General features: G+C 36.1%; 1 protein-coding gene across 3 annotated transcripts in view; it reads right to left on the bottom strand.

The window, feature by feature from the left end:
• LOC150095275 (leukotriene A-4 hydrolase) overlaps positions 1-16,115 on the bottom strand; it is a 227,299-nt gene that overhangs the window by 204,773 nt on the left and 6,411 nt on the right. For all 3 annotated transcript variants that reach the window (XM_090410547.1, XM_090410546.1, XM_090410548.1), the window contains exon 2: positions 8,817-8,956. In XM_090410547.1, coding sequence (XP_090266673.1) covers positions 8,817-8,956 — 140 coding nt within the window. The remainder of the gene's footprint in view (positions 1-8,816; positions 8,957-16,115) is intronic.

Raw genomic sequence — 16,115 nt, 5'->3', positions numbered from 1 at the left:
AAGTCTGTCCACACATATCTAATATGATAGTACCAAGAATGGGTTGCAAGAATGGGTGCTACGACCGTGAATGAGTTCGAGGCAAGGTATGATAGATACTGTGTGAATGTTGAATAGTTGTTCTTGACATGATGTTAGGGCCTCCCTCGATGAGTCTGTCGACTCCTTGGAGTTTCCCGGAACAACAACAACAATAATAATAATAATAATAAGGATCAAACCCAGATGACTGGGAGGAGACCTCCACATCACCTGTAAGGAATGCAGAGAACCAAACAGAGTTTCCAACCAAAGCTCAATTCTCACCTTAATAGTTGCATCCTGTTTATAGCTACTAAACTGTCTCTCTACTAGCTTAAACTAGAAATAAACATGACAGTCCAACATGAGGAGAATTCACATCGACTTGGGTGTCACCTGATTGATTGTATGAGAAAAGTCAAAGAAAAAGAGGATAAAGCTCAATGTGAGAAATACAGATGAATTTTCCTACTAAGTGTTCCAGGTTAGATTTATGCAAGCATACTTAAGAAGATGCTGAGAAAAATTGTGGGAGATAAACTTAGAAAAGAACAAGCTGTTTTAGGCCAAATAAGATTTTCACTTTATAACAAATAGTTCAGAAATAATGGGAATATGAAAAGGATCTGTATTTAAGTTTTGTAGATCTGGAAAAGGCTTATGAAAAAGTGCTCAGAGCAAAGCTTTTCAAAATTCTACAATTATATGGGGTAAATTAAAAATTATACAGAGCAATATATAGTCTATACTTAAGTTGTAGTTAACAGCTAGAATTGAAGGAAAATATAGGCAGATGATTTGATGTAAAATCAGTAATATAAGGATGCACGCTATCTTTACTCTTATTCATCATCTAGATGATGAATACGAATAAGATGCATTATGAAAGAAAGTGGCATCAAACTTGATATAAGTAGAGATATCAAACTTAGTTTTTTTTTTTTTTGATTTATGCAGATGATTACGTAATCCTAAACAAATCTAGTGTAAGTCTTCAGATTTTGTTAACTAAATTGAATAACAGCTGTGATAAATTTGATATGAAAATCATCAAAACTATGAAAACAGTAGAAAATTTCAACTGCATTCTCGATGGAGAACCCAGTAAAATACTTTAGCTATTCAAGGCATAGTTTTTAGTCAAGATTGAAAATTAAATATGGAAATAGAAAAAATAAATAACATCACAAAATAAAGCTGTTGGAGTAATCCAACAACTTTATTTTGTGTATGAGTACTGGATAAAAATTTATGTTCTATATTAAAGCTAGAAAATAAAAGAAAAGAGAAAACTGTAGCTAAGGTAAACAAAGAAAATGGTGGTAAAGAGAACAAAGGAAATAACAGGAAGGAAATGGGAGTTCATACACTGATAACAGAACACTAATGGGAGACAAAGAAAACTAGAAAAAGTATGCAATTATAAAAATGAAAATTCAGAATTAATCTTTAAATTTCAAAATGTTACATTAGCTTAAATAATGTCACCTCTTCAAAATGAACTAAATGTGTGAACTGAACCATTAAAATCAAAAATAACCTGAAAAAGTAGGCAGTACACGACTTCACAATTGTTACCTCCAATCAAGCACAACAGGTGTGAACAAGTCAGATTGCTAATTAAACATCGTACACAAGTTTTTGTTTTGCAATGCCTTCTAAGAGTAGCATTAGCCACAAAAAGCCTACTCCTCATCCCACCTTGCAATTACAATACAATTTCCAGTTTTATCAATGGCGATATCCCTGCAAATTGAGAAATACATTATTATTCCTTCCACAAGACTGATGTAAAACAACAGACTGACTGAAAGGTAGCATGGTGATATCATACAATGTAAACAGGACATAGGGATGATTTATGTATTGATTTTCAAAAAATCAATCAAATGATAAAGAAATAGTAATAAAGATTATTATCAATTAAGTTTATAAATTTAATTGTTAAAATTAATATAATAATTTAGAAATAATTATTTTATAATTTTAACAACTCTGGAGTTCAGTGACTCATCAATGGAGGACATTACTATGTATTTCACAATCTACACACTAAACAAGCTAACACCTAATTATATTTTTGACTGATAACTGTGCATGTTCTCTGGACAATTTGCCTATATAGGTGATGGAAAAATCAAAGTTTCCAGAAAACACGCACACACAGCTCATTATGCCATGACTTGAATGCATTCACTGTGTCCACATCAACCACACTTCTAGGCAATACATTCCAACCCACCCACAACTCTCCACACAAAAAACCTACTCCCCACCCCACCTTGCTCACACCCTTCTTATACAGCTTACAGAGATGGATGCTTTTTCTCCCCCCGTCTCCACCCATTCTATGAAAAATCTGATCCACATTAATCTGGTAATAATTCTTTACCAACTATATATCTCAATCATGTCCCCTCCCTTCCTTCTATCCACTAGACTTTACAATTTGCATTCCCTGAATGAAAGGGTTCAGTCAATCCTGTCTGAACCCTTTTCAACATTTCTTCATCTTTATGTTTTTTGCTAACATAACCCGACCAAATCTGTGCACAGTAATCCATATGCCATCTGATCAAAGCCTTATACAATAAAATCATAATATCATCCTTACTTCTATGTCAGTGCCACATCATTGTCATAATGTGCTATTTTCTAAAACTGTCCTCACAGTTTTAAAAAATGTCATCAAAATTTCAAGTCCCTATCCACAAACATTCCAGATTCCCTATCTCCTCCACCAATCTCATGCTCTGCATCCCATCTGTTCTTCTGGAACTTTAAAACTAAACATTTTGCTATGTTGAACTAGCAGTCCTATTCATTTGCCCATTCAAGTTAACTTAAAAGGATATAACATCCATTCTACTCCTCATAGCTCTTCCCAATTTCACATCATCTGCAAACAACTCTATATCACCATTTCAGCCCTTTCCAATATCGTTTACATACAAATTAAATTGCACTGGTCCCAAAATAGACCCTTTTGTGGCAAACCACTAGAGACCTTCCTCTGGGATATTACTCCCCTCCCGATACGCAACTTACTGATACCTATCAGGCAGCCAATCTCCAATCCAGTGCACTAATCTACTGTCCAACCCAATCTGTTCCAATTTAACTACTAGCATGTCATGTGGTAATCTATCAAATGCTTTAGCAAAATCTAAACATACCACTGTGTGCATTCCCTTTTGCCCAATATCTTGCTATACATAGATTGTTGAAGCACAATCTTTCTTTAGCAAGCACATGCTGTCCATCAAAGAGAATACTGTTAATCTAATTCTGAATCCTGGTCCTCACTAGCCTATCTTCAGACAAACAAATTGGCTGTAATTTGCAGTCATAGGCTTATCACTCCTTTAGGAAGCGGAATAATTTTGTGCTCTTTCCACTTCCTTGGAACTTGTTAAAGAGCTACCTCAATGCTGTTGTTAACTCCTGAAACATTCCCTCAACACACATGCCGATATACCATCACGTCCCACAGCCGATCTCACATCAAATTTAATCGATTCCTCATATACCTCCTGCTCACTCACCATAATTGGATACTCCTCCCTAACCGTTGCTCTCAAGTTCTACATTCTGATGATGTACAATTGTTTGTTCATCATCATTCCAGTTCTTCCCAATATCATTTACATACAAATTAAACAGCAATGTTCCCAAAAGAGAACTTTGTGGCACACCACCAGAGGCCTTCTTCCTCTGGGATATCACCCCCCCACTCCCCATGCACAACTTGCTGATAGCTATCAGGCAGCCAATCCCCAATCCAGTGCACTAATCTACTATCCAACCCTATCCATTCCAGTTTAATTGCCAGTTTGGTAGTGTGGCAATTTATCAAAGGCTTTAGCAAAATATATGACTGTGTACGCAACCCCCTTTGTCCAATGCATCTGTTATCTATAATAAGTAAGTAGAGATTGCTAAACATGATTTTCCTTTAGGAAATTCATGCTGTCCAAGAGAATGTTGTCGTCAACTGAATTCTGCATCTTGGTCCTTTCTAACACCTTTGCCACAACTCCTGACAGATAGGCTTATAATTTGAAGGTTTAATCTTATTAACTCCTTTATGAAGAGGAACAATTTTGTTCTCTTTCCACTCCTTCAGAACCTGGGAAAATCTATGACTCATGTTAAAGAGGTAAGTTCAAGCTGTTATCTCTGTGGAACATGCATCAAGACATATGGTGATATACCATCAAGTCCTACAGCCTTATTGACATCAAGTCTATTCAATTCCTCACTGACCATCATTGTCTCCTCCTCCTCCCTCCACAATGCACTCAAATTCTGCACGATGTCATTTTCACAAGGATGAAATACAACATTTATGAATCGCTCATTTAACATCTTTACTATATTTCTCCACATGGTTATCATTCTACCATTTTTTCTAACTAATATCATCCTTCCAAAATTATTCTTCTTCTAGCCAAAAAAAAAAAAAAAACTCCCTAGGATTTCTTTTGGCTTCACTAGCTAACTGCTGCTCATACTGTACTTTTGCTCTCCTTAGTGAGATACCTTTTTTGCTTGTCCTTTTTACTCCTCATGCAAATGACTATTACTACCACTCATCTTGTGCTGCCTTTATAGAGCCTTCTTACAAATTGCACACTTTACCTTTTCATCCATCCATTTCACACCCCATCTTATTTGACCACCTGACCATAGCAATGCATTCAGACATTATCTTTTCCAGACAGTTCCTGAACAAGTCCCAAGCAGCAATGATCTCCTTTCCATGATATAAATGCAAGATGTCTCCTCAGATTGTCATAATCACCAGCCTTATAGTTCCACATATATCCCTTTCACACAGAAGTCCTCATATGGGTGGCCACCAATGAAGTAATCACTAACACCAACTGGAGAGAAATCTGACATCTCATTCAAAATAACATTTTCTAATAAGATCATTAAATCTAAGACCCTTGATCCCTGTGTACTCTCTGTTACATACTTCCTAAGGTAGCTGTTCATCAAAAACTCAAGAAATTCATTTTCTTTGCCCCCAGAAGCTCTCTTTATTCCAATCTATATTACTATAATTAAAATCACCCTTTTCTTATTAGGAAGACCAATCTGCCTGTACATTTCTGTTTCACTATCCTCCAAATTACCAGGCCTATACTATAGCAACACCAAACTGGATATTTCAGTCTGTTCCCCTCTACCTCAAACCATATTGCTTCGAAACCACTGCCAATGTTCTCTGCTTTCACCTCCAACTAAGATGGAGATAACTCCTCTGCTACCATCAACAATACTTCTCCTTCCCTTCTGCCCTATCTTCATGAAAAACATCATATCTGTCAATCTTCATTCCTGACAGAATGTCATTCTCATCTAACCATATCTCACTTATTCCAACAATTTTCAGGTGAATATATCTATTATGAATACATCCAACTACGTTTACACACTTATTCCAACAATTTTTTGGTAAATGAACTCAATCAATGCAACAATTCTGTTTCTGCTATTTCTAGCTTTTGTGTACGAACATAACAGTTAATTTCTGGGCCTATGATAAGTTCCACTGATACCACTTATTAGATATAGCTTCATGCCCTCCTCCAGCCATTTCTCTCTCACGTTACCCATACCAGAATCCTCTCCAGACCCAAATGACTTCTCCCCCCCCCCCAACACATCCCGGGCTATCCTATTTTTAACCTGTCTACTTTTACTACTTCTTTGAACATTGACCTTTCTCATGTTGTGTCCTTCCTATTCACACTACTGCCCCCATTTGCCTATCTGTCTTGCATTCCTGTTCTCTCATTCTCCAAAAATGCTCCTTCAATCCCTTCTCGCTTGCCACATCACTTCTTGCTTACATCAGTTCTCCACACTCATCGATCTCCTTTCCAGCAGCAGCCTCCCCAAATGACTCGGATCAAAACCATTCAAATGCAACTCATCACTCATACAGTTCCATTCATCCCTCAAACTCATCCACAAACTTCACTCCTTTCTATTCAGACATTTCCACTAGCATACCATTCTTAATCTTCGTTTCATCTCAACTCCCTTCATACTTGGGTAACACACTACCTTTTCTACAACACTATTATCATTTATTTTTCTCAACCTACCCCCGATATCCATTCTTCTTGTTTCTAAACAAGTCATTCATTCCTACTGCCACCAACAACTCTTGTTCACTTTCTCCTCATTTCCAATGCCTCAATCATTCTATTCATTCTACCTTCAGGAAAATTAACCTTATGCATCCTCTTATTCACCACACTTTTAATAATCAGATTACATCATTCATTTCAGTCTTCTTCACTCTTTCATAAATATCTACAATTCTATTCATTTTACACCACATACATTTCATCTCTTGCCTTATCTTCATGAATTCTACTTTCAAATCTTGCATAACTTTTCAATATTGTTATTATTATTATCATTATTTCCCAAGACCTCATGGAGTCAAAGACTCATCTGGGAGGTCCTTTTATCACAAACACATCTCATCATACCGTGTCTTAAACACACTCAAACTCCTTGCAGACACCACACTCTCAGGCAAGGCATTCCAATCATTCACAACTCTGCACGAAAAAAAACCTGCCTCTCACTCCCCTACTCACACCCTCTTTATACAGTTTCCAGGGATGACCTCTGGTTCTCCCCTGATCTCCCACTATTCTCTGTAGAACTTCTCCACTATTGATCTTATAACAACCCCTTACCAGCTTGTAGGTCTCTATCATATCTCCCCTCTTCCTTCTCTCCACCAGACACTGCAAATTACATCTTCTCAATCTTTCCTCATACTCAACATTCCAGAGGTCAGAAACTACCTTAGTCAGTTCAATTTTTTACTTCTATCTTATTGTCATTCATATATGCTGTTTTGTCACCAGCTTACTTGTTATCTTACCATTAATTGCACCTATAATAAATTTAGTTTAATCCTTTATCCAAGTGTGTGCAAACAAAGTTTGCGCCTGAAAGTATCTTCAGGACTGGGGTAAAGTGATACAACACCGGGCGATTCCTTGCAAAGGTGGAGCAAGCTACCAACACTCCTATCTCAGTATCTCCAATAATAATGCAAAATACATCTCCTTGCAGATATGTATAATGTTATGCATTAAGGGAAGGGCCACTACCCAGAGTAGTTTCGACCTTTATTGAGGTCTCTTCAGTGGGAGCTGGAGATGTGTTTTGCATTATGGGAGATACTGAGATAGGAGTGTTGGTAGCTTGCTCCACCTTTGCAAGGAATCGCCCGGTGTTGTACCACTTTACCCCAGTCCTGAAGATACTTTCAGGTGCAAACTTTGTTTGCACACACTTGGATAAAGGATTAAACTAAATTTATTATATTCTGACCAAGTGAAAAATAAACTTTCAACATTAATTGCACCCTCTTTTTTTATCCTAATTATTCGATGCTTTCTTATTGTCAGTCACACTCTTTTCTTTGCCATCAATTTCGAACACTTTCTTAATGGTTACCTTCTTTCTGTACATCCATTTCACTTAATATGCCACGTTCCCCAAGGCTCCAGAAATACCACTTAAATCTACTAGTCACGAGGCCTGTGTAACTCAGTGCAACAGCCGCTTGTATTCTCTGTACTAGGCTACCAAAAGATACTTAAGTTCAAGTCTAATCACCGACTGGAAGAACTTATTATAAGCCTATCTTCAACTGGTTCCTGAGTTAGTTAATTTCTGGCATGAGCAAGCAGGTTTTTCTCTCCTAGAAACTCAGGTTTTTTTGCCCTGAATAAGAATATAAATGTCTTATTTTGCATTACAGTTGACAGCAAAACAAAAAAAACAAACAAAAAAAATCGGTCTTGTTAAATTTTGTTTTGTTTAAGGGTATCTCTGTTGTTTGAGAATTTGTGACTATTTATTTCAAAATTAATTTGTAAATGCAGAGTAGACTTAAATTCATAACAGAGAGTGAGAGAAAAATAGTACCAACTGTTGTCATAGTTTGGAATGCTTCAAATTTCTGAAATAAGAATGTGGATATCATTGAGAATATCTTCATCCAAACTAATATCTGGCAGTGACAAAGTCTATGAAGGAATTAATTTATTAAATTAATCACATAAGAAACCATATCTCCTGGTTGAAAATAAAACTTCTTTATTACATTCAGTGGAGGCCACTAGTAATCAAATAGCCTGAAAGTGAATGAGATGTTTTAAAATGAAAAAGAAAAAAAGTATAAATTATGTGAAGAAAATAAAGCAATATGTTTTGAGCATCTAGAATGAGGCTGAAAATTCACTTGCCATTTGTTGCTGACAACTCACCCGTGGCAAGTGAATTTCTGAAACTCTGATGTTCTCTACTCTGATTTAAAGAAGACTCTTGGTCCATTAGCATGTCACCCTTTCTACATACACTTGCTCATCTCTCTCTTATTCAACCTCTCCAAAATGTCTTGCCATGTATATATATTACACTCATGACACCATACCATTCACTTTGCCTTTTGTGTTGACCTACTCAATGATCTCTCTTTCTCTCTCTCTCACCACCATTTTGCTCGCAGCTCTAAACAAGAAACAAAGAATTTAAAATAATGCTAGCTAAAAAATTTAACCAAACACCACATATCAACTAACAAATATCACACAGTAACACTCACCTCAAAATTACACAATATCATTACACAAGATGTAATGATATTGATTTTTCACAGAACAAGACATCATTTCCTGAAAATAAGTCTACTCAATGGTTAAATTAAACATTATTTCTTAATTAAATAACAGAAATGCAATATGAAATACCTATTATTGGTGTCTTCTGGAATTCTAATTTCAAACTTTGAGCCAAATGTTTTAAAGGGATCTGCAACAGTGAAGTCTAGTTTTTTTCCTGTCTTCTTATCTGAGACATTGTGAATGGTAAGATTTCTGGTGTCCAAAATCTAAAGCAAATTGCATTATTTTTTTTATGCATATAAAACTAAACAGCCAATTATATATTTGGTTTAATTCTTTATCCAAGTGTAAGCAAAAAAGTTTGCACCTGAAGTATTTTCAGGACTGGGGCAACTCGTGATGGGTATTATACTTATGGGTATGTATAATGCTATGCATTATGGAAAGTGTCACTACCCAGACTGGGTTTCCTATAATAAGTGTGAGATTACTTCTCTAAAAACTCATGGGATCCCCCGGATCACCCAATAATGAGCAACCCGCATGATCAAAAACTCAACGTTGTTCCCCTCAGTAACAGACTCACCCTGTCACTGAGAAGAACTCTCAGTGTTGGCTTTACCCTGTAGCACTCACCCCACCACTGAGCAGAGCTGCTCATATTTCATCTGTGGGGTAACAGCAATAGCTGTGCCTCAGTTAGCTTCATCGGCTACAGCATTGCCATTCATTACCCCCCCCCACACACACACACACACACACATACAGGCTGCTATCCAACAGTTGCTGGGTAGCAGCAACAACCGTGCCTCAGTAAACTTCATTGGCTACAGCACTGCTATCCACTACTCAGGCATCCAACTGGTTTTGACCTAGAGGTCTCGTCAGTGGGAGTCAGACCTAGAGGTGGTGATACCAAGGTGGAAATAATGCAGAAGTCATATCACCATATACCAGTTGCAAAAAAGTGTCAATACCTTATTATTAAAATTCTCTGGATTAGAGATAGTTGATGGAAGTTTTTTCACTTGGCTATGCTACCAATTATATACAGGTAACCCTCATATGATGCAGATGTTAGGTTCCTTAGAAATGCCAAGGGACTTAGATCACGCATTATGCGAGACTTATATCACAGAAAAGTAGGGTTAGCTTCCAAAATCTTTTTTTTTTTTTTAATTATATAAACAACAATGACATACCCAACAAAAAAAATTTTTATTTAATTCAGGTAATTCATGTAAGTTAAGAAAACAAACTATGAAACAAATACATAATATAAACTTATAAAATTACAAACTGTACATAAACTTGATTGCACATAATGCATAAATGTTTTAGGGAAAATAAAATAAGCTGCACATTTTAATTGTCATCACTGTCTTCAAAACTAACATTTCATAGATGTTCTTTATTTACGATTGGCCAGACGTCATCACTTGAAATCTCTTGGACATCAATTTGCATAAATCTCATTGCATACTTCGGCTGGTTTAGTTATCAAGAAGTTGCTAATAAGACCTTGCTTACCACTATGCTGCAATTTTTAATAAGTTCATAATATGGAACTAAACAAATATCAAATTGTCTCGTGAATTTTCCGGAGCACTCCATTGAGGGATCATTATCCATAAAATAGCTTCCTAACTTTCTTGCCAAGTCCAATCCTTCTGCTAATTTCTTTAAGATGAATTCTTTAATGTATTCATCACAATCAGAATCTTCACCAGAATTTTCCTCATTTTTCCCATCAATTAATTTACTAATTTCGTTTTCAACCATATCGCAAAAGCCCTCTAAAAGTGGCCATTACTATAAAAATAAATTTTTTACACAAAAAAAGCAATACATATTGTTCATCAGAAAAGCAATACATACTTATCAGAAAATAAAGTGCTCAGCTTGAGATTAACATACTTATGATTTTTAATGTGCTTTCCTGGAAGAAAACGAAGACAAATTCAATTGTCTTCATTTACTGTAAATAACTGATGTACATGAGTGCTGAAGGGTATTTTCCCTACTTATAACTAGATGTGTGATACGGGCAGACGCAAATTTAACGAAAATAAAATTTGATTTTTAAGTCGCGCAGTGAAAAATATGAAAAGATAAAGTATTACTAAAATTTGTAGACCATGTTATATCGAAACCGGGTTGTATAAGTACTGCAATGAACAAGGGTTACTACAATTTGTAGACCACATTATATCGAAACCACGCTGTATAAGTAATGCGTTATATGAGGGTTACCTGTATTTGGTTTAATCCTTTATCCAAGTGTAAGTAAACAAAGTTTGCACCTGAAGTATTTTCAGGACTGGGGCAACTCATGGTAAAGGTGGTATAAGTTCTGATCACTTGCCTTAGTATCTCATAATGCAAAGCACATTTCCTTCCATATGTATGGGATTTTAAAATCCCATACATATGGGATTTTTAGTCCATTATTACTGTTTAGATTGGGGTGGTTGATAATGATCTCACAGACGTCTTTAAATTGGCGTTCATAACATGTTTTGGTGTGATGTAGCAACTAGTGAAGTAGACAATTTTTTTTTTTTTTTTTTTTTTTTTTTCACTAGAGGTCATGCCAGTGAGTAGCATGTGATCAAATCATTGTTTCTCTAGCTTTCAGTTTCAAATGTAACGTAGCTTGTCCTGTATATTTATGTATGCTCCAGATGATGATCTTGATATGAAGATCGAAACGTTGGGATAATAATAAAAAGAGTTATTTTAACACGGTTGTAGAATCCATAATTTCAAAAATGATATTCTTGGACTTTGCAAAAGCGTTTGATAGATTACCACATCATAAGTTTGTGTACAAGCTGCAACAGATGGGAATAGACAGTATATTGATTAGACGGATCGGAGACTGGTTTTCTGAATGATACCAGCAAGTTGTGTATGATGGAGCAGTGTCTCAGAAAAGAAGGATAACCATTGGCAACCTTGGTTTCACATTATAACAGCTGCAGAACTAAAAAATTTGGTTCACTCCATGGGAAGGCATTGTAAGGCCATAATAAATGCTAAAGTTTACCCAACTAAGTATTAACTCGCATTGTGAGAATTTTTGTATATCTAATTTTTTCTATGTGTTTCACTTTTCTTCTTTATAACTGCCTGTTCTAATAAAAAATCCTTCATAAAAGTTATTGCATTACATTCTTAATTAAATTATCTTTCCATTGATATATAATTTTAAAGTATTACACCAAAAAAAGTGGTGTTATGAGCCATCAAACCTCAAAAATACACTTTTTCCAAAAGGTTTCCACAATTTTGGCCACTAGTGTAAGGTTGTGGTTCGACTGTACATATGCTATATACCAAGACTTGGTTACCTAGGTTTTCAGGAAAATGCAGGAGTGGTGTAGAGGGTGCAAAGGCAGGTAATTAAGCCTGCGTAGCTTCTTCCAGAGGTGCTACGCAGGCTTAATTACCTGCCTTTGTACCCTCTACACCACTCCTGCATTCCATGGTACATAGCACCTTTTGATTGGAAAAGGTCCACAAATCGGTCTTGAAAACACATGTAATTTACAGAAAAAAATACTAGTGGTAATGGCGTTGATGTAGTTGGTGGATTAAGTAGTGGAGATGGAGAGTTGTGAAGTAGGCGCCCTCCCTCAATGAGTCTCTGGACTCATTGGAGGTGTCATGTAATAAAAATAATAATTAAAATGACATTAAAATCTATAGAATGGTGGTCAAGGGTAGACTGAAAGAATGTAGTTTACAGTGTGGAAAATAGACCAAAATAACAAGCGCAGATCTAAGAGTGTGTGTGTGTGTGTGTGTGTGTGTGTGTGGAAAGTATTTTACCTGGTATAATAAATGTTAAAAATACCAAGCTATTTTAAACCTGGTTTTACTCCATTTCCCAAGTAAGCAAACAGACAAACAAGTCAAGTTTGCACCTGCAAGTGTAGAAACCGGTCTGGGTAGTGGCCCCTTGCCTTTAATACAAAGCATCATACATCTCCTCCAGGAGATGTGCTTTGCATTAAGGGTAAATATTAAGATTAGTGATCAGAGCTTATTCTACTTTTACCATGAGTTGCCTTCATCTTGCACTACATGCAGGATCAGATAGACTTACAACACTCACTTGCAGGTGCAAACTTGACTTGTTTGTCTGTTTGCTTACTCTTGGGAAATGGAGTAAAACCAGGTTTAAAATAGCTTGGTATTTTTAACATTTATTATACCCAAGGTAAAATACTTTCTACATTTATATCTCCTCCTGAAATTTTTATTTAATAAGGTTAAAACACCTTATGGTAACTTGTTCTGGTAAAATACTTATAAGCTCTGTATTACTAAAATCTTGGTATTTCTAGCCTGGCTCCCTCATGAGACCTCAATAAAGGTCGAAACCGGTCTGGGTAGTGGCCCCTTACCTTTAATACAAAGCATCATACATCTCCTCCAGGAGATGTGCTTTGCATTAAGGGTAAATATTAAGATTAGTGATCAGAGTTTATTCTACTTTTACCATGAGTTGCCTTGGTCTTGCACTACGTGCAGGATCAGTTAGACTTGCTTACTTGGAAATGGAGTAAAACCAGGTTTAAAATAGCTTGGTATTTTTAACATTATATATATATATAAATACAGGATAGAGAACATTTCATTCCTGGATATGAGCAAGAGGTGTGATCAAAGATTGAGGAATAATTTTTCTCATGGCAAAAGATGGACGATGGTACTTACTGCCTAAGGGGGGGCGTGAGGAGTGCAATAAACAGTAAATGAATTTATAGAGGTATGACAAGTATTGCTACAGTAGGCTGCCATTAATGGATCATGTGACACAATCTTACTGTAAATGAGCACTACTGGCTAAGGGTTACAGCATAAATTTCTGTTATACATTTCACCTTTAACCAATTATTCATTCATTCATATGCAGACCGAAGAAAAACAGATTCTTACCCAAAAGATTAATATGAAAATATTAATCTTTTTGGGCAAGAAAATTCATATTGAGGTATTACTAAATAATAAGTATAGGATGCTATTTTCAGATAATGATCAAGGAAAGGAAGGAATAGCGATAGGATTCAACATCAAACATGAAGTTAACTTCTTGATTGGAAGGCAGTTTCCGGTAGAGTTATGTGGGCAAACTTCAAAATGGGCAATGAAACTTATTTGTGCCTATAGCCTCACAGAAGGTTCTTCTAAGGAAGAAGTGGAAGAATTTTTTGTCAGGACTACTTCTTTGTCAGGCAGCTGACAAAGAAAATGGAAAAAGTGGTCCTTGTTGGAGATCTGAACGACACAGCAGGAAATGAATCTCACCAGGCATATAGGAACATTTTGGGAAAATTTGGAGAAAAGGACAAAGCTAATAATAATGATAAGTATTTGCTGAACTTCTGCTCAAGACACGGACTGATCATTACTAACACCATGTTTCAACATAAAGATGTGCACAAGTTCACATGGAGAGAGAACTATGTCACTGTTGATAGTTATATCATAAGACTGATTCAGAATACAGTACTAAGTAGGATAAAAATGGATATCACATTGAAAAGAACAGCATGTAAGAAAGTTTTTAAAAGAATTAAAGTTGAGCATCTTTTACAGGTAAATTGTAGACTCAACTATGCAAACATTATTGAAATAAATTTGCAGCAATTTGAAAACAAGAACCAAACCTTGGAGTATCATTGGCAAACCCTGAAGAAGACATTGATTGATTCTGCTAGGGAGGTATGTGGTGAAGTTATCTGCAAGTATAGAAAAATAAGAACACCATGGTGGACACAAGATGTTAAAGAAGTAGTCCTGGAAAAGAAGAAAGCATACCAAAAGTTCCTAGCAAATAAGTCAGCAGATGTCATAAAAAAAAAATACAGAGAAATGTAAGCGAGCTAAGCTATGTGTAAAAGTAGCTAAACAAAAGTCATGGGAAGACTTTGATAAGAGTATGGATAATAAATATGAAGAAAATGGCAAAATATTCTGAAGGCTATTCAAGAAGCTTAGAAATGGAGGAAACAGTACTGTAAAAGGAATCAAAGATGATAAAGGTGACATGAAAATTGAAGATAGGATGTCCTTGTTGTCTGAAATAAATAATTACCATAAAACACTGTTAAATGAACCAAGCATGACAGAACCATACTAAAAAATTTTCAAGAGAAATCAAAAACTTGAAATATGGAAAGACAGCTTGAGTAGATGATATTCGACCGGAAATGCTTAAGTATGGAGGTATAAAAGTTTTGTAGTTGCTACACTGGATTATTCAGACGGTCAAATTCCCAATGACTGGAGTAGAGCTCTCATAGTACCATCTACAGGGTGTCTCAAAATTCACGCAAGATTTAAATTTAGCGCCATTTGTGCGGTAAAGTGTTGCCAACGAGAAAAAAAAGACAGCATGACAGTTCAGGGTTATTAAAAATGACCACACACACAGCGAAGAGAGTTCGTTGACTGGATTATGGAACAACAACAAGTGGATGCTTATTTTTCGAACAAAATCATCTTCAGCGATGAGGCTCATTTTCATCTTGATGGCTTCGTTAATCGACAAAATTGTCGCATTTAGGGTTCAGAAAATCCACGAGTGATTGTTGAGAAACAAATGCATCCACAATGTGTCACTGTTTGGTGCGGATTTTGGGCTGGAGGCATCATCGGTCCATTCTTCTTTGAAAATGTGGCTGGTAAGGCAATAACAGTTAATGGTGCTCGCTATTGCGACATGATAATCTAGTTTTTTGTGCCTAAATTGCAAGATATAGATGTGGACGACATGTGGTTTCAACAAGACGGTGCCACATGCCATACAGCCCGAGAAACAATTCAATTACTGTACGAGTCATTTCCTGGTCGTGTAATTTCCCGTTTTGGTGATCAGAATTGGCCGCCCAGATCATGTGACTTAACGCCGTTGGAATTTTTTTCTTTGGGGTTTTTTGAAGTCTAAGGTTTATGCCAACAAGCCCACGACCACCCACGCCTTGAAGGAGGAAACTGAGCGCTGTATCAACGAAATTCAGCCACATTTAAGCAAAATGGTCATGGAAAATTTCGACAAAAGAGTGTGCATGTGCCAGCAAAGCCGTGGAGGCCATTTACCCGATATGCTATTCCATGCATAACCCTATACTGTATACTTTATGAATCAATAAGAAATTACAATTTTTAATTAAAAACCTGTGTTTTCTATCAAAATTACTTCTTGCATGAATTTTGGGACACCCTGTATAAAAAAGAAAAAGTTGAATATGAGAATTGCAGAGGAATTTTTCTATTCCTCTAAGTATTCCAAGTAAAATTTATGCAAGCATACTTGAAAAGAGGTTGAGAAAATTGTGGAAGAGAAACTTGGAGAAAAACAAGCTGGGTTCAGGCCAAATAGAAGTTGTCAATATCAGATTTTCACTTTAAGAC

Source organism: Typopeltis vanoorti, chromosome 20 (genome assembly GCF_054136105.1).
Source record: "Typopeltis vanoorti isolate ZY-2024b chromosome 20, IOZ_Tvanoo_1.0, whole genome shotgun sequence".
Classification (NCBI taxonomy): Eukaryota; Metazoa; Arthropoda; class Arachnida; order Uropygi; family Thelyphonidae; genus Typopeltis; species Typopeltis vanoorti.
Note: the sequence above shows the minus strand (reverse complement) of the source record. Positions and strands in the feature narration are given on the sequence as shown.